Source organism: Citrus clementina, unplaced genomic scaffold, assembly GCF_000493195.1.
Source record: "Citrus clementina cultivar Clemenules unplaced genomic scaffold, Citrus_clementina_v1.0 scaffold_3, whole genome shotgun sequence".
NCBI classification, from domain to species: domain Eukaryota; kingdom Viridiplantae; phylum Streptophyta; class Magnoliopsida; order Sapindales; family Rutaceae; genus Citrus; species Citrus x clementina.
Genome location: NW_006262339.1, coordinates 19,896,694 through 19,919,342, shown reverse-complemented (window position 1 = coordinate 19,919,342; position 22,649 = coordinate 19,896,694). Strand labels below are relative to the sequence as shown.

The 22,649-nt window shown below is 33.1% G+C and overlaps 2 protein-coding genes and 1 long non-coding RNA gene across 4 annotated transcripts; 1 reads left to right on the top strand and 2 right to left on the bottom strand.

Annotated features, from left to right (window-relative positions):
* Positions 1–6,347: 6,347 nt before the first annotated feature.
* LOC18048359 lies at positions 6,348–9,470 on the bottom strand. 2 transcript variants are annotated; one of them, XR_002906298.1, is made up of 3 exons: positions 9,275–9,470; positions 7,381–8,765; positions 6,348–7,008 (listed from the first exon to the last, which is right to left on the bottom strand). It is a non-coding gene; the product is annotated as an uncharacterized LOC18048359 (long non-coding RNA). The 2 variants fall into 2 exon arrangements; XR_002906299.1 differs by having other exon boundaries at positions 8,672–8,765.
* Positions 9,471–9,898: 428 nt separating this feature from the next.
* Positions 9,899–15,358, top strand: LOC18048358. The gene is made up of 4 exons (XM_024189937.1): positions 9,899–10,502; positions 12,347–12,975; positions 13,260–13,775; positions 15,096–15,358. The coding sequence occupies exons 1-4, from the start codon at positions 10,223–10,225 to the stop codon at positions 15,246–15,248; spliced, it is 1,578 nt and encodes a 525-aa protein (XP_024045705.1). The 5' UTR covers positions 9,899–10,222; the 3' UTR covers positions 15,249–15,358.
* A 353-nt stretch (positions 15,359–15,711) lies between these two features.
* LOC112100116 (putative 12-oxophytodienoate reductase 11) lies at positions 15,712–19,081 on the bottom strand. The gene is made up of 5 exons (XM_024188289.1): positions 18,825–19,081; positions 18,058–18,198; positions 17,785–17,915; positions 17,240–17,416; positions 15,712–16,468 (listed from the first exon to the last, which is right to left on the bottom strand). The coding sequence occupies exons 1-5, from the start codon at positions 18,947–18,949 to the stop codon at positions 15,852–15,854; spliced, it is 1,191 nt and encodes a 396-aa protein (XP_024044057.1). The 5' UTR covers positions 18,950–19,081; the 3' UTR covers positions 15,712–15,851.
* Positions 19,082–22,649: the final 3,568 nt, after the last annotated feature.

Here is a 22,649-nt window from a genome sequence, read left to right as displayed (position 1 = left end):
TCGAGTAATTACCAATGTCGGAGGAGTTATGATTGATTTTGATGTTTCCTTGTTAAACTCTGTCCTAGGATCATTCGATTTTGGCCTAGAAATTTATTCGCCTAGGAAATCTCCTAAACTTGATAGTTATGTTCATGTTGATGTCGTTCGTAATATTTGTCGGCGTAATGATCTTTCTGTTGAGGATTGTACCACTCACTTCTGCACTTAGTGTCTTTGTCTTCAAACTCGCATTTTGCTTCGCATTATTCAGTCCATTGTGCTTCCTAGATCAGGGCATTTAGATGAGGTCTCTCACATGGACGTTGCTTTGATTGACTGTATTCTTAGACTTCGTCCGGTTAACTTGGGCTATACCATTATCCGAACCATGTTGACCATACTTGCCTTGATTACTCGCTCCCTTCCATATGGTCACTTTATTACCCGAATCCTTAAATTCTTTGATGTGCCGAATCTAGAACCATCATGTAGACCGTCTAAGGGTATTGGGGATGATGTTATCTTCGGCTTAGGCTTTAAGTGGAAAAATGGCACTTGGGTCAAATACACTGAGAACAAGTTTACCTTTCTTGCTCCGAGTGATGATCGGCCACTTAATGCTGTGGTTCTAGCCGATTAGCTACCCGTTTTCTCACTCTCATTTCGAGGGCAGCGTCGACGCTGAGATCCTCCCATGATTGCTTCAGTTCTTGGTGCCTCTGCATCCGCTTTGCTTGTATCACCTAGGATCCTCCTAGGATCACCTCCACAGCCTCCTACCTCTGAAGAGGTTACTCTTCAGCAGCTTATGGATGAGGTGCGGACACTCTCTTTGCGGCAGACTGAGTTTCAGCAGCAGCAGCAGCTCATTCATGGAAAGCGCCTCCTCTTTGAGCACTTCGGCATTCTATATCCGTATCCACTTCCATCACCACCATCCTCACCACCTCAGTAGTCTCTTATGCTTGTATTTGGACACACCTACATTTCATTTACTGCATTATGTCTTTTTATTTTCGACTATATGGATGATTATTATGCTTTTGGATTATGTATTTGTTTTGGATGATATGGATTTGTTTTGAGTGTTTATTATGGATTTCCTTATGTCTATGGGCATTTTTTTTTTTTACTAATGTGCTTGTGTTGCAACTTTGATAATTGATAGGGGGAGCTTTTATTCTTTTTTATGATGAAGGGGGAGAATAATTTAATATGTGTTATATGTGTTATATAAAGTGTTATGAAAATATGCATGTATGCAGGGGGAGTCTTGTTAAATAATTTTCAAATCAACTTTTTTTTAACTTGCATTGATTAAAGGGGAGCTTTTCATAACTAGATTAAATTTTTTATAATGTGTTTTGTCATCATAAAAAAGGGGGAGATTGTTAGCCTATATGGCTATAGATATTGATTTTGATGATAACAAACCACATGTATTGATTAAACAAAGATTTATGAATTGTGCTTTTTAAGAAAATGATGTTATGGAATTAAAGTATTTTGGACTAACATGAAAGTATTTTAAAACCTTTAATATTGTTTGAAAATTACGGATTTGAACCTATTTGAAACTATTTAAATATTTTGGGTTATGCTATAATTTCACATAATTTGGGTGAAATCATAATTTCAGAAAGTTTTGGGATTGACAAAGCATTATTTAGAAATTCTAAAATTGGACCTATTTGAAAGTTTTCATAACATATTGGGACATACTACAGTTTTATAAAGTTTTGGGGTCGAACTATAAATTTAGAAAATATTTCACTGTAGCAGTCACTATAGCAAGCAGCTTACCGGATATGGTAAACGGCAAACCGGATTTTGGGAGTAAGCTTCTGGAGCATAAACGGCTTACCGGATTTCGCAAGCGGCAATCCGAATTTCAAAAGCGACTTACCGGATATGAAAAGCGGCAAGCCGGATATTATGAAATTCAAATTTTTGCCTTAATGGTAACATAAAAACGGCTTACCGGATTCCTAAACGGCAAACCGGTTACGACCAAAATGTGCATAACGGTTAATTTTTTAGCTGAAACTATATAAACTCAAATCCAACTCATTTTCAAGTTCTCCACCAAGCATAAACAAAAAGCACACGAGATATCTTGAGCTTTCAATTTGCAAATCACAAAACATTGAATCATTTCTTGTTCTTCATTTTTGAATATCTACTCTTTGAGTGAGTTTTATTGTAACCTTCATTTCTTCATCTTAATTGTAAGAGTTTGAGTGTGTGAGACACTTGAGTGAAGAGATTGGGAGATAATCTCTTTGTTGTAAAGGTTCATTGACACCTTGAAGTCAATTGTAAACGGTTGAAGCCTTGGAAATGCTCGAATAGTGAAATCCTCAAGCTTGGATCGCTTGGAGGCGTGGACGTAGGCGGGGATTGCCGAACCACGTAAAAATTCGTGTGTTTGTTTCTTTTCTCCCTTACTCATTTGTTATTGTGCTTTTATTGAACTTATTGCTTTCAATTTTTATTAAGATATTAGATTGCTTGTTGTGTGGATTTGTTAGGATAATTTTTAAATTTCCAATTCACCCCCCTCTTGGGTTGCACACTTATATTTCATCTTTATGAATACATTCAACCATGAGTTATACTAGAAAATTTCAGTTTGTTTGTTCGAGCTGCATATTTATCATTTTTTGGTGGATAAACAAGATGTAAATTGTATCATCTGCTTATTTATTTTTATCAAAACTATGCATAAATTTTATTTTTCTTTAACCTTACTATCGAAATAAGGTGAACAGCATGAATAAAAGGGCAGATGAATTAAACCTCAATGAAAATTAACGAACACTATCAAAAGGAATAACAATTCGCTCTCGGTTCCTTTTCATAGGGCAATATCGATCAATAATGTTTGATAATTTTAATACCACGATTAAAAAAATAATTTCATAACACTGAATAAATGACACATCAATTGGATGCAAATAATATGTGCACCTCAACTTTATAAGCAAGTCGTTATTTTTTATAAATCATTAATTTTCTTGTGTGGCTACTTTTAAGTACCATAATCTACCGATTTAGTGGAAACGAAATCCATTATTCTTAGTAGATCATTTCATTCTGATCTACATTTCTGTAAATTGCTTCAATTCTCTACATCAATTACCAAAACTTGGAGTTCTTTTCTCCCTTTTTCCATTATTATTATCTAGCACTGTACGGCATGATCTTAGAAATATCAAGTGAGTAGAGAATTATCAATAAATTCGATTCGCTTGGAGCTAGCAACACATATATAAAGCTTCTTTTCCTATTGTGCTTAAGGGATTTTGACCAGTTGCTTAGCTTGTTCTGGACTTTCTTCTCAAAACTTAAGGCTAAAGCCTAACTAAATTCTATAAGAGTATCCTAAATGTATTTTACCATTTAAGGCTAGGGTCAGTCAAATATATAGCGGCGGAATTAGGAATTAGCATTTGGGCGAGTTATAATTTTGAGAAACTTTTTATATTTACATATTTTATAGAGTTTGAGTGGTCTTTGATAATAGAGTTGCCAATTTATTTGTCTAATAGAGTTTTTATTATCTTGAATAATCTGTGTTTTTTAATGTTAGGACTAGAGAGCTACAGGAACGTTGTTTCAAATAACTGCTAAGCTTCTTTCCTCAGTGTTCAACAATGTAAATAAGTTATCACACTTCCATTTACCGTTGCATTACCAAAAAAGCCTCTACACAGTTTTGACGATATTACAACTGTGTGTGTGCGTGTGTGTTTTATATGCGAAACTTCACACTCTTTAACTTCAATGGCTTTGGATTCTACACTGTATCTAATTTTAGTATTGACCTTTTATAAAAATATGATTTATAATTATTGGACAAAATTACATAGATAAATACATGTTAGTCATATATTATTATATTTGCACACTTGGTGGGAGATCATGAAACGGTTAGCACAAAATGGATCAACATTGAATTCAAATTTCCACCCTAATAGTACTAGGGGCAGAGCAAAAATGTCCTTCCGTTGAGTCTAATAATTTTTTTAATGAAAATTATTATAAAATTTCTATATATTTCGCATCGCGTTTCTAAATTAATTATGTTTTAGATTTGTTAAGTTCCAACATAAAACTTGAGACAAAACGTAACATAAGTTGACAAAACCTAATGAGATATTTGAAATTAATGGAAAATTTAGGAGACTAAGATCAAAGAGTATTGTACTGACATAGCCGTTGTATTATATAAAATTTTATTCCCAGTCCTTCTATTTTTGAAAATCTAGCTTGTTTAATTAATCGAATCGTCTTGCGTAATTCGTTAAACACTTTCGTAAATGTTTGTTTATAGGTGGAAGATTCATCAATTTCAAATGCTTAATCAACTTCGCTTTCAGATATCTAATAAATTTATATATTGTATCCTATGGAGAATATCTTTTACTTTAATTAAATTTAAGGCGTGTTATGTCTTAATGACTTGATTGATTGATTTTCAAATAAGTTTATAATTATCACTATATTTTTACGGCATAATTTATCATTTACTTATTTATCATGTTATGTATGCTTGTTTAATCGTAATGTCTTGTCTAAGTGATATGTTAGCCCCAAAAAGAGACCAAGTTTCACATAATCAAGATTCCCCAAAATGAATATATATATATATATATATATATAGAACTTGGAGAGCATTAGAACCATACAGCCAATCAAAATCGGATAAATTCCTTAAGACTTTATCAATTAGAGATGCATTTAATTAGTCATCCACACTCTCCAACATAGTTGTTGGATGCAAAAAATTTAAAAATAAATAAATGAAGCTTCCTGCTGGTTCTCATATTAACAACTTTTTGACACTATTTAAGACAACAAATGCCTTTTGATATTGTCATTTGGACATCTAAAAGTGATTTTAAACTTAAAAAAGAAAAAGAAAAAAAGGAAGCACTTTAATTTGTTGCTATCAAATCGTGCCCGTTGTTTATCCTAGCTAGTAAGCTATGCTTTCAAGTGGTACTTTTAGCTTTCTTTAAGACAAATTGAACTTTAATGTTGGCAAGTATATGCGTCCTTGGACTCAATCGCGAGAAAGATTAACTATTTCTAGTTAAGTTGAATCGCTGGTGGCAGCATTCCATTCATTAGGTTGACGTATTCCTAATAATTATGAAATTAGTAGATTTCCGGCTATTATTGGTAGATTTCTAGAATGCACTACAATTATATTTATATAAACTTCAAAAATATGTATATAGTTACAGTAATTTCATATCATAATATATTTGTAGACATACCAATTTTATATATATAGAGTAATTTCACGCATTGTTAAAAAGTTAAAAATGAAAATATTTCTCATATTCCCATTTAGGGAACTATTTTATTTGTAAATCACTCGTGGAGTGTACCTCCTCAACTCATTCTTAAAGTTGAGATTTGAGTACTCCCATTTGTATTATAAAGAGTCATTTCCTTCTACATATTTGAAAGTAAAAAATCCGACTTCTCTAAACCAGGATGCCCTAACTGTAAGATCATGCAATCAAAAGTAAGCAAGTGTCAGCTCTTTTCATTAGAAAATTTAGGTGTTTGCCAAGAGTCCCACTATATAGTAAAGTCCTAAAAAATTGTATATCTGTCTATATGTTATTCATTGTGTATATTTAAAGGTAAAGATATTGTTCCTAGTGTAGTTAAAAATTATGTAATTAGTAAAAATTAATTCATCATTTCAATTCAAACTATAATATTAATTGTTGAGGTGATGCTATCTGCACATAAATTATGCATAGAACATGCAGATAATTATGTGTTTTTCCATGCATAATTTATAAGCAAAAAAATTTATTGAAGCTCGAATCCAAGACCTCAGCCGTAGAAAGGTCGCTACTCACCTTTGTACGCCGGACCGGAGCACATCGGGAAAGGCTTGGCACTGGGGAGAACCACTCCCCAAAAGCTCCCCTTGTGGCCCATCAAGTGTTTCAATTTCGGAATTTAGGGCTTCAGATGGTAAGAAGAATCTTGATAAAATACAATTTCTGAATTTAGTATTTATGATGGTAAATAGAACCTTGATAAAATGCAATTTCTGAATTCAGGGTTTCTGGTGGTAAGTAGAACATTGATAAATTAATAGTATTGGTATCATGAAAAATCTACTACTCTAGTGAATATTAATTAACAAATTGAAGATCCTTGACACTGATGTCTTTAAGTATTTGAACACTATATCCACATATATATAATTTGGTACTGATAAATTAACAAATTATTAATTTTGTAGATATTCCTTATTTTGAAGATTATGATCACGTTTATAATCCGCTGCAAAATTAGCCTCCCTGTAAACACTATTGATGGTAATGCGCCAGTTGCGACTAATGAGATTTCTAATGGACTTAATCAAGGGAGAGAACTCATTAGTTGTTATCCTAGGAGTGTTGACTAGTTGCAAAATACAGAGGCTGTCAACTTCAACTTGTAACCATCGGATCCCAGTTTGCCAAGCAACATTTAAACCTTGATAGAGGCCCCAAAGCTCAGCTACTGTAACCGAGCACGATCCAATGTTCATTCCAAAGCCGGCCACCCAAGCCCCATTATGATCTCTAATAAAGCCGGCCATCCTAAGGAATAATGTAGTTACAATGCATGCGAATTCACTGAAGATGAAGCCAAGAAATAGATGTGTGTTCTTCAAAAAAGATGCAAGCATCTGATTTATCAAAAGCAATTACAAAGATAATATCCTTCTAACAGAGCCCTATTGAAATTAATGTGTACGAAGTTCACCGATTAAATTGATTAAATTGATAGAACACGTCTCCACAAAATATTCTCAATTGGAATTGGATCAAGGATAAGGGCGTTGACTGCCTCACAAAAGTCCGAATCCATTCCATAGACACAAATCTTGATGTTGGAGCTAGCGTTAATAGTGTGGAAATAGTTATCAGACTGAAGAACACTATCTTGAGAAACTATGCAATGGTTTGTACATATTGATCAAGTGTTGTATTAAATAGTTCACACCTGCACAACAATTACAAGCGTATGATCATATATTCATAGCCTGGAATATAAGAATAAATAAACTGCAGTACTAGTTCTTAAATCATGTGTAAATATAAAGTAAATTACTCTTGCACTAAAAAAAGAACATGGGTTAGGCAACCAGCAGCATTGCCTAATAATATTTACTAATACAATGCGAAAACCCAAGTTCTTGTAAGTACTCAGTCCTGCTGCATCACAAACTCCGTAGAGTGCGTAAGGGTGTATGTGCAGGTGCGCAGGTGTGCGCGTATAGGCACGCATTTGTTTGTGTAGTTTTGTTTATCTTCTTAATTACTCTGATTGAACAGAACAAGAGACTGTCATTTTCTATTTATTGTAACTAGTGACCTGATTCGAGTTCCTGGTGAATATAGTGGATTCTTGTCAATAGATTCAACATATAAGTTGTATATGCATTTTAGCAATTCATGTTGACCACCAGTCCTGGCATGAGTTACCAAGATAATCTACACAAAAGCACGTGAATGATGAGTGTCTTATTTTAAAGCTGCAAAGAGTAACATAAAACCTTTTTTGTTGAACAGCTCAATATAGGATGTGAACACATGCAGCAATCAATAACATTAAATTAATAATAAGCGCAAAGTCATGAAAAGCTTGCAACAGAAGTTACACGACAGTAAAGCAATAGCTGCGAAACAATTGAACCATCAAGCGGCATTCATGATGTCATTCCAGCAAAAATGCGCTGGACAACTAACCAAATGCATACAAACTCAAAATTAAATCGAAGGATATCACTAGTTATCTAAGCAAATGAGTCTCATTCTTTTCAAAGTGGTGTGAACGGTTTGTTATTTTCCATGAAAATGACTTCTCCATCTATAAAAATGCATACAGCTAATTATTTAGGAATAACTAAATAAAAAGAAGCTGACCACTTAGAGATAACAGGATTCACCTCCTTGATGTTTAAAATACCGCAAGAGTTGGATAATTAAAAGCTAAATCAACAATTCGGAAGTGCAAGGCAACGCATGCCAAAGATCAAGGAAATTCCAGTGAACCACCTAAGCATTAGCATCCAAGCAATTAACATTTCAGTTGTATTAAGGCATTATTTAGAACCAGGGTTCTCCACATTAATTCCTCCATTTAGAAGTTAAAGAATCGTAAAAAAAATATGCTCAACCAAACCAATAAGGCAGGCACATATCATAAAATTTCAAGTGAGGATTGACACCTGGGGTACCTGGCTCATTCCCACCAAAAAAATAAAAAATAAAAAAATAAAATCTGTTCCGGTCCTAGTCTGTTGAATATTTCCTGTGGTCCTGGCCCCACGTGTTATTTGGAACCTGGAAGATATTGGTCAAGACTCTAATTGCGAACACTATTGGTCATGGGAATAATTACTCTAAACCACAAACACACCCTTCATCAATTTTAAGCCCAACTGAAGATTTAACATTTGAGGCATCATCTATCTCAACCAATTTCAAGCATCAACTGTTATTTCAAATTACATGTATTGGTGAGTTCCTCATAGCTAAGATCTTCCAGTTAAGACACAACATGATATAGATGGAAGTTTCCTCAACCAGATTAAGCACATCTCTGTGATACAATTATAAATACTCCATAAATTTCTGCCAACCTTTATACCGGATGGACTTACCATGAAACAGAGTTTATATGTATGAGTATGAGAACTGTGAAATAAGCAACCTTGGCCAGGTAAAAGGGGCAACCCCAAGTTTCCTTTCTCTGCACTGCACAGACAAAGTAATCAAGTATTTGCCACTAAGAAACCATATAAAAATTACATAGACGATTAACTCAATTTTATAATTCTATTCTTGAAAATTTAAAATGCAGCCCTATTCCCACCCCTCTGAAATCCCAAGACATTGTACACGTGTAAGAGAAATTACCAGCTAAGTCAACCGCTATCCAAGATTTAATCATAGTTCACTCCAAATGAAAGCAATAAGAGCCTCGATGAGATACAACAAAAACGACAGTCATCTAAAATTCCTCAATAAAACACCATTACATCGGTCTATAAGAGAAATTACCTTCAGAATCGAAAGTTAATAAACAAAAGGACATCTAATGTTAAACTATGATAAATTAAAAACACAAGATTTAGCTAAAATCAGCTCAATTAACACAATAAATCAACACAAAGATCTCAAAATTCACCATTTCACAATCTTTAATTTTTTTAAAAAAAAAAGAAAAAAGAATTGAACAAAGGAAAGCTAAAACAGAATCAAACCTTCGATAGCGCTCCCGGCGGCGATGGATTGACGTTTCGACGGAAGCAGCGGCGATGGCTCCAGCGAATGGCAGTGGTGGGCTGGTGGCTGATTTCTCTGGCTTCGATAGCTCTTCAGGCTCCAGTGCTCGTTTAGACTTTAAGACTTTCTCAGGGGTCACAGTGATTATTTTTCAACTTGGTGACCGAAACTAAAAATAATAAATATTCAGGGGTCCCAATAAAACTTTATCAAAATATTTTATGCTTATTTCTATCAGATTCTAGATTTCTAGTCGCGGTCTCGTGCCTTTTAAACTCGTAATCGTTAATTAAACCAATAATAAACTCCTACCACACCAGTAATTATAAAGTAACATTTTTTTTTAAATATTTAAAAAAAACTAGATTTAGTTTGCGCTCATATATACTGCACCATATAATTTTAACTTTTAAGAGATTTTAATAAATTTATAATTATAACGAATAATTAAAAAAATAACCTATTCTTATGAAAACTAAATGAAATTATAGTCATTTATCTCAGTATATATTTAAAGTAACTAAATTTAATAATATTCTTTTTTTTTAGAGTAAATTTAATAATATTCTTCTCTATGATACAACGATGATAACAATTTTATCCACAAGCCTAGTTGAGTCTTTCTTTTTTCAAACTGGTTTGTTCAACTAATCATCAGAGTTTGAATCGTAATACAAGGTCAAAAATTGATCGTACTTTGTGGTCTCAATGAAAAAAAGAAACATTCAGGGGTTTATGAAACTTGTATCAAAATATTAAACTTGTTGCAGTCGCAGTCACTGCCTCGTGTCTTTCTTGCAGAAACTAAAAATTTTGCTTGCAAGTTAAAACATGATTCAAGATTTTACTTGTAACAATCTCTTCAATCACACCATTATCAGAAAACGAGTTTGAGGGGAAAGAGAAAAAGAAAGAAGCAAAAACAAATGGGTTTTCTGTTATTATCATCTTGGTTTCTTATTGTTCTTGTTCTGCAAATATTATTTGTTCAGAACTTGGCTGCTGATTCTTTGTTAAAAACGCATGGGTTGATTTCAAAAAACAGATATGTATCAGCAATAGGGGATCCTGGAATGAAGAGTGCCAATGTGAGAGTTGCATTGGAAGCTTGGAATTTTTGCAATGAAGTCGGCTTTGAAGCTCCTGGAATGGGCAGTCCCAGGCTTGCTGACTGTGCTGATTTGTTCTGCTCTTCTCTCATCACTGGTAAATTTTTTTCTCCAATTTTTTTTATATTTTTTGTTATGTATTTGTAATTCTTGATTGAGATTATACTATTAAACTCTGTTAGAATTTGTTTTTTTGGAAGCATGAAGCCTGTGAATGTGAAGTAAGTTATTTGATCTCTGTTCTGTTCTTTAATGATTTGTTATATGGGCTCAATGAGTTATTTTGAATTGTTGAATTGGTCTTAAGGTACAGGATATTTGTATTCAACCCTTTTCCAAGGTGTTGCATATTCCTTTTTTTTTTTGTACAATTGGTAATTAGTTATTTGATTTTATTTATAACAAAACACTTTAAAAGGTCAAGCTTTTGTCATCTGGAGTTATCTTTATCAGAGATTGGAAATGCTGATCTTTTCAAGTCCATTACCATGTTTGCATTATAATTTATGTAATTATGGTGTAAACTCTCTCTCTCTTTTCTTTTTTTTTTTGGTTTCTTTCTAAGCTTTTCACTGCAGGTACAGTGTATCAGGTTTGCTTATCCCTTTGTTGTTGCTGCCTAGTTATTCTCTAAAATTTGCAGGGTATCAGCTGTTGATTATATAGTAGCAATACACTCCTAATATCCCCTTTATTTGCTATGTTTTGACTTCCTTTCATACTCATTGAACTACGCAAGGATCTATTTATCCTCTTTTTGTTCATCACCTTCATCACTGCCAACTAATTTTGTAACTGCGTCTTTCTCAGTTCTTCGTTTATCACCTGCTTATTTTCAATTTTTCATTCATAGTCATTTCTGGTTCCTGGCTCATGCTTCCACCATGATGCATTTTGGAGGCTTCTTTATATGTTTGAAATGTAAATCAGTCTTGGCTTTCATTGGATCGAATTGTTGCTAATATGTGCAGCTCCTTGCTTGCCTGACTCTAGGCATATAGTTTCACCTGCGATAATTTACCTTGTAGCCCTCAACTTATTTCAAGCAGAGGCTTGTGGATTTGTTCTGAATTTAACTCTGTGCTTGCTTAAATTGCCACTAGAGGCTTTCATTTGGGCATGAATATTTACTATTCTTGTAATAGAGAATGCTAATCAACTGAGTTAGTTTTGTTTTCTCGTATGCAAATGTGATTGGCAAATTGCACATTATGTAGCTTGTTCTAATCAGTAACAGAACTTTGTACATTAAATATGAAAGCAAATTAAAAGAAAAAGAGAAAAAGAAAAAGAAAAACTGCGACATGTTTTCAACTTCTTCTACCTTTATTCAATTTTCAGATCCTCTAGGTTGGTGCATGATGCCCTCTTGATACTGGGTTAAATTGACGCCATCTTGTTACAGGGTTAAATTGTGTGTTACATGGAAAGTGACTGAATGAGATAACAGCTTAGGGATTGTTGATGTGAATTCAAGAAAATGAATGAATCTGATATCTTGGATCTTGATTCTCTATGTTATGCCTTCAATATAATTTATTGTCACCAGCACATGCAGCTCCAAGCTTTCCTGACTTACACATATGGTGTCACATGAGATAATCTATCTTGTAGTGGTCAACTTATCTGCACAGAGAGGCTTCCAGAGGACTTCCAATATGAACTCCATGCTAGCTCTAATCTCATCAATTGGCTTTTATTTGGACTACCCTGTTTGTTGCTTGAAATTTGGTTAATCTTGTCATGATGAATGCTGATACATTGGGTGAGTTCTGTTAAATGAAAAACATGATTAGCAAATATACCATATCTAGGGCCCTGGTAATAGTATAGCTCAACCAAACTAACATAGAGATCCACACGCATTAATTGTGAAAGAGAAAGTTATATAAGATCTACATTTTTACTACAATCTTTCTAGCTTTATGGCTCAATTTTCAGATTCCCTGGGTTACAGCCGTCTTGATACTGGAAGAAAATGTGAGGTACATCACAAAGTGAATGGATCTGACAACAGCTTAAAGACTGGTGACAAGTTTCCTGCAGAAGGTTTTCAATCATTCAGAAATCCAGACCTGTTTGCTGCAGAAAAAGAACGCTATCTTGCTTCTCTCTGTGAGGTGCAAGGGTGTGCCAAACGATGGTATTTTTGGATGTTTATGCTAAAAAATGGAAACTTCGATAAAAACAAGACACTTTGTCCTGAAAATGGGAAAAATGTCAGCAAAATAATAACCGGCAGAAATTTTCCTTGTTTTGGCGAAGGGTGCATGAATCAACCACTTGTCTATCACAACTACTCAAGATTGGTTTGTTCTGGAAGGCAAGCATCTTTAACTGGAGGTTTCAATGGGACATATGACCTTGATGCTGACTTGAGCAGAGGTATAGGGAATAACTCATTCTTCTCAGTCTCCTGGAAGAAGAATCTGAGCACAGGGAGCTGGATTTTCTCACACACATTGACAACATCTGCCAAGTATCCTTGGCTTATGTTGTATCTACGTTCAGATGCAGTGGAAGGATTTAACGGCGGTTACCATTATAGTGGCCGTGGCATCATGACTAAGGTTTGTTGCCTATGTATACCTCTAGTTTGCCCAAATTATAGTTGTTTTGCTCATCACACATGCTGATCGAATAGTATCGTTTACTAGAACATTGATTACTTTGTGAATTTGATAGTTGTATCACATTATATTTTTGTCTGTTAATTATTCATTTCATTTCCTTTTTTGAAGAGTATTTGCAATCAAAAAGCATGTCAATTGTATTCATGTTCTTAGCATTTTGCTATGCAAGAATCATAACTCAGACACATATAGTAATTGTTTCAGTTTCATTTGTCTCTCAGTTGCCAGAGTCTCCAAACTTCAAGGTAAAATTGACACTTGATGTCAAGCGTGGAGGAGGACCAAACAGTCAATTTTATCTCCTTGATATAGGTAGCTGTTGGAAGAACAATGGAAAGCTGTGTGATGGTGATACTCTGACAGATGTGACTAGATACAGTGAGATGATCATTAACCCAGCTACCACAAGCTGGTGTCGCCCAGATAATCTTGTTTCATGCCCACCTTACCATGTTAGTCCTACTGGTGAAATAATATATAGAAATGACACTTCTCGCTTTCCATATTCTGCTTATCATCTCTACTGCTGCCCTGGGAATGCTGAACATCTGGAGAAACCATATGACATTTGCGATCCATATAGCAATCCGCAAGCGCAGGAATTGGTACAAATTCTTCCACATCCTGAATGGGCAGTGCATGGCTATCCTGAAAAGCAGGGAGATGGATGGGTTGGGGACGCTAGAACTTGGGTGCTTGATGCTGGGGCCCTCTCCAATCGGTTATACTTCTACCAGGTACACTAGTTCTTGCAAATGAATATCATTTCAAATCTCTTTTCCGACATTAGAGCTTTCTGGCTGTGGCTGCCATGCATATAAAATTTGGTCACGATGAAGTTTATTTTACAGAGTCAAAAGCAGCTTTATGCCATGCATCATAATAACAAGCTAAATTGTAGGATGGTTTTTTATACCAACATTAGTAATCACAAAATTAGGAAATTCAAGCTCTATGGTCATTTATTTTCTGCACAATGTATGTTTTAAATGTTCACACAAGCCGTCATTTGAAATGTCAAAAAGTCATTATTTGTACTTTCTATTTTTGTTTCTTTTTGAAAACATTTTACGTCTTTCAGTAGTATTACCTCTTCTTGCTTCTGCATTTGCATTTCCTATTGTTATGCTACAATTGAGAAAGTGAAAATTAAAGTAAGGCTCATTTGGAATATGCTTCGACACTAGAACTCAAACATCTTTCTATTACATTAGCCTTGGGCAAAATTGTGCTTAAATTTGTAATACTAAAATCCGCAAGTTTTGGTGTAGCTTATCTTCACATACATGAGCTAAAAGCAAAATTTACCTTATTACCAAACTTAATTTAAGGTGATTACAGAATTTTGTTAAAATTTGTAAATAAAAAAAAAAAAAAGAAAGAAAGAAAACTTCTTCATGTTGAAAGTCTGCTAGCATAAAACTACTTATATAAGCTTTACTTGAAGAAACCATGCCGAATGCTATTTGTCAATTTGATCCATATATGAAACAAGTGATACATTCTTTCATTGGTTTCATTTTTTGTTGTCGGCGAAATGATCTAACAACACCTTTTAAATGTACAATTCTCTTTGTTAATGAATTGTTAAGATTCTCAAATGTACATATTTTCCAATATATGTCCCTTATTTCATTTTTAAATTATTAAGACCAGATCCAGCTCTTCCTTAGATATTTATGCCTATCCAATCGTTTTCAAGCCATGCTTCACATTTTCTTTGTCCCTGCTGAATGTAGAATTGTGTCAGAGACTAAGATTTGAGTAATCAGCAGTTTCATTTTAGTTAACTACGCATGGGAACCCAATTTGATTTTCTCTTGGCTATTGGTAAATAGTGGTAAATAATAAGTTGGCACCTAGCGAAGTGCTATGAACTTAGTGGAGCCTTTCTGGACTTGATTTGTCACCATCATATTGCATTGGAGAAATGTAACATTCAATTTCAAGGCCTCGTTGTGTATTTCTATCAACTCAGATACTTCTTGCACGAGAATTTTTTTTTTTTTTTTTTCTCATTTCTTCAAAAGGAGCTATATATTTCTTTCTTTGCACAGGATCCAGGCACAGAACGAGCAAGGCGTGTGTGGACTTCCCTTAATGTTGGTACGGAAATTTATGGTAGCCAAAATGGGGAAACTGCAGAATGGACTGTAAGTGATTTTGATGTACTGATTCCGAAAGGGGATACATATGATAGCGCTTACTGATTTTTCCACGTGTTCATATTTCATCCAATATAAACCAAGTAGTTAATAACATTGAATATAATGGTGTAGTTCCACAAGTGTTGTGTAAGAACCACTACAATGCAATTGCATCAATACTGAATAAAACAAGTATACTGTATATAAAAATAATAATATCTTCATTATCTTGAATCCAAACTCATTCTCTACTTTATTAGTATTCATCAGTAAATAAGGGATAATAAGATGACATCACTTTGCTAGTTTCTGGTATTATGTTCGCACTCTTCTCATGGCAACAGAAATTAACCGAAGGACAAACAAAGTATATATTCAAACATGCTGGTGATGAATTGTTCCAGGTTAATTCGTTTTCCAATTTATGAAACAAAAGGATGGTTTGAGTTTGACACCATAATGCTTTGTTTTTCTTATATCCTTGTGATTTTGAGAATAGCAGTCTCAATTGGAATTAGAGAGAGAGTGAATGTGAAACATAGGCATAGCCTTGGCCTTACGCCATTACAATTTTACTGAGATAAACTATACTGGCTTTTACATTCACACGCTACATCAATAAAAATTCAGAAAACAAGATTAAATCTGAGAGAATGCTTTATCAATCTAATGCTTTTTCTTGGTAACATAAGAAGAGGTGTCGAGAAAGGGATAATCCGTGTAACCAACAACAGGATCGGAAACATAGAATGTTTCTCTGTTGTACTTATTGAGGGGGGCATTGAACTCAAATCTCCTGGGTAAATCTGGATTAGCCAAGAACAAGCGACCATAAACAACAAGATCTGCACGGCCTTCAGCAATAGCTTTGTTTCCATCTTCCCTGTCATAACCCCCAGCGACAAGAAAAGTACCCTTGAAAGCCTTTCTCATGGGGGGCAGCAAACTGTGAGGACATTCAGATTTTTCTCCAACTGTTTTCATCCTCGGCTCAACCATGTGACAATAGAGGATACCATATTTGTTCAAGGATTCTGCCATGTAAAGACCTAAAGCTTCTGGGTTAGAGTCTCCTGATTCCATATAGTTTGCAAACGGAGATAGTCTTATCCCAACCCTATCTGCCCCTATTTCATTGGAAACAGCTTCAACTATTTCTAAAGCAAAACGGCAACGGTTCTCTAAGGATCCTCCATACTGGTCTGTTCGATCATTCACTTGATCCTTCATAAATTGGTCAATTAGGAAGCCATGTGCACCGTGGAGCTCAATGCCATCGAAACCTATACAGCATAAGACAAAGTTAGAAACCAAAAACCTGTACAGCATGAACACTCCATTTATCTACCTCTTCTCATATAACTAAAAGCTCTGAGGCTCGCATTGTGCGGACAGACAGACAGAGGGTCTAGCTTTCATTTTAAGAACAAGAAAAAGTATTTAAGCATTTACTAGGTTGGCTCTCAAAGTTAATCCAAGGCAGTTTTGTGATGTCTCAGAGATGCAGGCAGAAAGCTACAAAACTACTCAGAGTTGCCGGTACTCAATCCCTATTTTAACTAACAACAAAACAGTTGATAAGATAAAAAAAAAACAAAGTCTCAACCATCATTTTAGATGACAAAAGGAGTCACATGTAAGATTCTAGAACCCATTTCAAATAATCTGACTATTGTAATGACTCCATTTACATTAATGACACATTTAGGTAAGGTTTAAGTTTTCAAATTCTTTATTCAATATGATAAATACAACTATGGGACAATAAGCATAATTGTAAAGAAACTTAACTGTTTTCACATAAACCTTACAGTACAATAAAACAGCATTATTTACAAGCCACAAAAGCCTAGTAAAAATCTATTAATGCATTTATGTTTAGTTTTCCTTTCCTTCTGATAGCCATGCATGGAATGGAAGAATCTCACTATTCTTTTATACTATTATCCTTAATCTCAAGAAAAGTAGACCAGTGAAATATCACCCATCCTGTGGCGACCTTAAAACACTTATTGCCCACAATTCAATTTTTAATTTCAGAAAAAAGAATTTACCAGCCTCAATTGCATTTCTTGCAGCAAGCCTGAAATCATTCACAATTTGAGGGATTTCATCTGTCGTTAGCCGCCTTGGAGGAGTGAATTGTGCAATATCAACACCATTAGTGCGGATTTGAGGTGTCAATGGCTTGTCTGTACAGGAAATTGGAGCTTGACCATTTGGCTGATAATCTGTACAGTTCGACGACAGGAAAAACCAATGAAGATCCAGTTGAAATGATTCTCAAATTTCTATAAAATCAGTCAGATCCATCACATGGAGGTTGCAAAAAAACTATTGAATATCATTTTATTAACTGAAAATAAAATGCAAAAGGATGGTGCATCTGTAGGATGATCAGTACTCAATTTGAGCATTTGATTAATCCGAGCTGCTTATTCTCTCAACACTTGCCTCATGTTAGATTACTGTAAGTTACTGCAATTCAATAGCTTAAGTTCACGGTACCTTATCTTATTGTCAGAAATAAAATGTATGTATGATCCTGATAACTAAGTAACCAGTAACTGTCAATAGAAGAGAGAGATATAGAACACACCTTGATTTGAAACCCTGCCAACGTGCCCAATCTGACAAAAGAAGATCCCACCTTTGGCATGAACAGCATCTACAATCGGTTTCCATGCTTCAACTTGCTCCTTTGTCCAGATACCAGGTGTATCTGGATACCTTACAATAAAAGAAACAACAGAACACACAAGATTTTCAAGCAACTAAATACAGGTAATGCTTTCGAAACTCAAACATACAATTTCTTATCCATTTAATGCCTCAAAAAACTCTTAAAACAGCTAAACGGATGTAAAATTACCCTTGAGCAGTGTCGGAAACTCCAGTGGCTTCGGCTATAAGCAAACCCCCTTTGGTGGTTCTTTGAGAGTAATACAAAATGGCATGTGGCTGAGGAACATTGTTGTATGATCTCTGTCTAGTCAGTGGTGCTAAAACAACTCTGAAATAAACAAAACAAGCAAGCCGCAATTCAATTAGCCCCATCACCAATAACTCAAACTCAAAAGAAAAAAACCCATAAAATTGCAACATTACACTTAAACTGCCTCTGTAAAACTCTCAGTCAGATCATAGACCAAACGAACAAATACAAAGAAGATACAGAAACTAAATCAGATCATACATTCTAATCAGTTAAGGGTATTATAAGTTAATAACCGGGCGTGCTTCTGCTTAATTACCAAAAAAGGACAGTTAAAAAGTGTTCCGTAAACACCAACAGTTTTACTCGATAGCTACTGATTCACTCCACATAGAGACTGTGAATTAAAAACCACAGTAACTAAATCCCAAATATTTCCTAATCCATTCCAAATATTCACTAATCCATTCATTCTAAATGGACAAGGATTCAGTGGTCGACTGAGTTTGCGCTGAGCCCTGGATAAACAGTGAGAATCTGAGTGCTTATGATGTGAATGCTCGTCACTCAAATGTACTTTGGCAGATGTCACTTTCGTCAATAAAGTTAACGCCATACAAAAATCCATACAGCGAAAGAAAATGTAAATCCAAAAAAATAAAAATAAAAAACTCAATGAAATAAAAGGTGGGTACAATCGGTACCTATGAGAAAGATTGAGACTGCCCATATTGTAAGGAGTGACAAGAGGGATGATGGGAGTTTCAATGGCCATGTTACCGTTGTTCTCTTCTTGATTTTGCTTAGCCTCCTCTGCTCTGTTTCCCATGTTTAGTAGAATTACAAGCAAATTGAGAATCCTTAACGCGACTGAAAATAAAATGATTAAAGAAACGGAAGGGTTCAATTGGGTATTTATAGACCGAAATGGGTCGACCGTTTTGGAATATGAAAAAATTCCACGAGGGTCGAATCAGTCTCCATTGCCATTGGATTCAATGTTCACATATGTTTAAAATGCTTTTAATCGCTGGCACGTGACGTTTGCAAGTACGTAGCCGGCTGCTGTTGCCTGTCTTTGAACAACCAACCAATATGCTTTTATTTTTAATAATGAGATTCTAAGGGCTGTTTGGAATTATTGTTGAGAAATTTAAAAATAGTTTTTAAAAGTTAATAGTTAATTTTAGATTTTGATAATTTTTTAAAATTATTTTTGGTAAGCTTAGTTTAATTTTATAATGGATTTTAAAAAATTGAGAATAAGTAGTTTTTTAAAATTTGATTTAAGAATCAATTTTATACCTAACATAATTTCATACGTATTCTCAAATTTATTATATAAATCTAAAATTATCCTTTTTAATTAGGAAATAAAATCATTAACTTAAAAAAATTATTACTTCCCATTATATTAAGATAACAAAAAAATTAATAATATAAAATATTTATTTTAGTTATCAATTATCATTTATACAAAATAAAAATATTTTATATACATATTTATAAATATATAAATAAATTCAATTTAACATTAAGTCTAGTTCAATCGTTTACATTCTTATAGCAATTTAGCAATAAAATTTAGCACACATACGATTATTTTTAAAACCCATAATACTTTTTAAAACGCATAGTATTTTAAAAGTTACATTATTAGTAGAATAACCCTAAGTTATTGTGCTGATTGTACTGATTGATTGTAATAATTCTATTTAATGGAATGAAAGTTTAGGGTGCCTAAAAAATATGCATAATTAAATGATTTAAAAAGCAAATAGTACCAACGAAGAAAGTAAAATAGAATTAAAAATTATATTTAAAGAAACATGAAATTGGTTTTAATTAAGAATATCAAAACATCATATAATTGGAGTGACTTCAGCAATGACAAATTAATCTATAATGTACTCAAACGGAAGTGATCAGTCTTTGTTAAGACTCAAAATATTGAAATTAGTTGAAGGGATCTCTTCTTTATTAGGAAAAAAAAATCACATGTCACTGTAAAGAAAAACCGTGATAAGGTGATTTATAAGCCTAATTTGATGCTTGAGTAATGATATAGCCACAAACTCTTGTATAAAATTATTTTGTACAAACTGATGTGGCATGATAAGATTGGTTGAATTAAATATTACTTGGCCCAGATGATTTGTTTTTATTAATTTATATTTTTATTCAACCAATGAATTAATACCACGTCAATTTGTACAAAATAAGTTTGTACAAGAGTTTGTGGCTGTATCATTACTCTTTGATGCTTAATAATTTTATTACTACTTTATATTCGAGATGCCGGCCTAAAATTTTTTATTATTTCCCTAAAATAATTAAAAAAAATTACTCTACATGAAAAGTTTTTGTTATAATTTTTTAATTAATCGCTTTCCGCTTTCCCAAATTTCCTTCACCCAGTAAAAGTGCTACCTTGTCCCTTTCACTAGTGGTCTATTTTCCATAGTTATCATCTCAATCAAGGTAATTAGATTTTATTATAAATTTATTAAACCTTTTTGTTCATCATAATATATAGTTTCTGTTTTACTTATTTATGAGATTTTTCAACAAGCGTATATTTTCAGCTGCGAATCTCAATGAAGACATTACAAAACATTAAAATAGAAAAATGAGTTCTTTTTAGGTTGTATAGTTATCTATGTTAAAGATATATTACAAATACTATATGACTAAAATTTCATTATTGATGAATTCTTATAGTTTTAAGTCGCAAGTTTTTCTATTTTTACACTAACGAGTCGTCTTTCTTATATTCTTTTCCATTACAAAACCTATATATTTAAGTTTTAAAGTATTTAGTTTAGTCACACAAACGAAACTCTACACGTCAATGCTAAATTAAAAAAAAAAAGATAAAAGAAAGAAAGAAACCACCCAATGGTCAATAATTAATATTATAAACTATTAAAGAAAATGATGCATCCCTCTTAATTGAAACGAAAACATGTCCAAGTTCATCTTTGTCATCAAACGAACTGACAAAGTTATCCAAGAAATTACAAATTTAACCATAAGAAGTTGGAATTATAACCATTAGACCACTCACTATAAAAATAATAGCATCGGAGTACTATATATTGTGGGTCTTTATGATTTTTTAATAAAAGATTAACGTATTTATAATTTTTAATAAAAGATTAATGTATTCGTAGTCTTTTAACCACCTCGTAATCCTAATTTATTTTATATTTTTATCGAATTAAGACGAAAGGTTCTATCGAACATTTTACAAACGAAAGGACTATTGCATCCAGTTTCTCATGTTTGTGGTTGTTTTTGACATTTAGCCATACCTCAAGTGTATTGAACATATATTTATTCGACTTGAGTAGAGTTTTATACTTAACAAATATTTTTTTAAAAAATATTAAAGCAAATATTTATTCGTATATCATCATCATGGTCGCCGTCGTCGTTGTCATCATCATCAGTAAAATAATAATAATAATAATTTATTATATCTTAATAGTTTGTAATTTTTTTAATTTATTTTAGAGATAGAATAAATACAATTTTCTTTTTTGAATTATTATGATATATATCATATAAAAGTAAATAATTTTGAAATTTAAAAATAAATGATGTTTGAATGTTCACTTAGACAAAATACAAAAAAAATTAATTTTTTATTTCCGGGTAAATATTCATGACCGTTTAGCCCTTTATATTTTATAATGTCTTTTAAGATCGTCCAAGATCCTATGTCATAAGAGTTTCAAGACTTTCTCTGGAAATCATTTTTTCATTTTTTTTGTTTGTTTGTTGTCTTTTTTTTGTTTTAATATATTTTTTAAATATAAAAATTAAATGAGCACGTAACTCAAAATATAAAGAATAAATAAGCATTTACCAATCATTTCCTATATTGATTTATTCTAAAGTGTTAAGGGATTTAACAATGTTTGAGAACCATTATTATATTTTTGCTGATTTTTGCTGCTGCTTTAGACGGCGAGATTGTTGATAGTTGACAGATATTATATTTCTTAAACTAATTTCTAAATGTATATTGTATGTTTCTCTGTAATTATCTTTTGTGGGTCATTTTTGTTCGAATTTATTTTCTCATTAAAGAATAAATTAAACTGAATTAGACTAAATTTCAATTTGTCCATGCATGCCTAGATATCATAATCCATATTAATTCAAAATAATTTCGATTTAGATTCAGTTCTAATTATGTTGTTGATGAGTAAGAACATGATCTATATAATTAATAAATTTATTAATCTGCTTGAGAGTGGTTAATTGAGGGAGGCCTGTGATGTTGGGAGAATAACTGAAAAAGAAAAAGGATATCTAATTTGCAAAAGCACGTAGGCATCATATTTTGTCATTACTCCCGTTCAAACAAGTAGTTGAAAAAAGCGTTTTATCTAAAACGTGGGAACAAGCATGGCTTAGATTCCCATTTTTGGTACTTGATTCAAAGTTTTTTCATCATATTTATGTGCACTGTAACAAAATAAAAGCACTATTCATCACCAACGCATTTGCTATGCAATTGA

Coding starts and splice junctions, on each gene's coding strand:
- LOC18048358 (XM_024189937.1), top strand. CDS start 10,223: ATGGGTTTTCTGTTATTATCATCTTGGTTTCTTATTGTTCTTGTTCTG. Junction 10,503..12,346: donor CTGCTCTTCTCTCATCACTG/GTAAATTTTTTT, acceptor CTCAATTTTCAG/ATTCCCTGGGTTACAGCCGT. Junction 13,776..15,095: donor ATCGGTTATACTTCTACCAG/GTACACTAGTTC, acceptor TTCTTTGCACAG/GATCCAGGCACAGAACGAGC.
- LOC112100116 (XM_024188289.1), bottom strand. CDS start 18,949: ATGGGAAACAGAGCAGAGGAGGCTAAGCAAAATCAAGAAGAGAACAAC. Junction 18,199..18,824: donor AGTCTCAATCTTTCTCATAG/GTACCGATTGTA, acceptor TGTTTATTTCAG/AGTTGTTTTAGCACCACTGA. Junction 17,916..18,057: donor GTTTCCGACACTGCTCAAGG/GTAATTTTACAT, acceptor TTTTATTGTAAG/GTATCCAGATACACCTGGTA.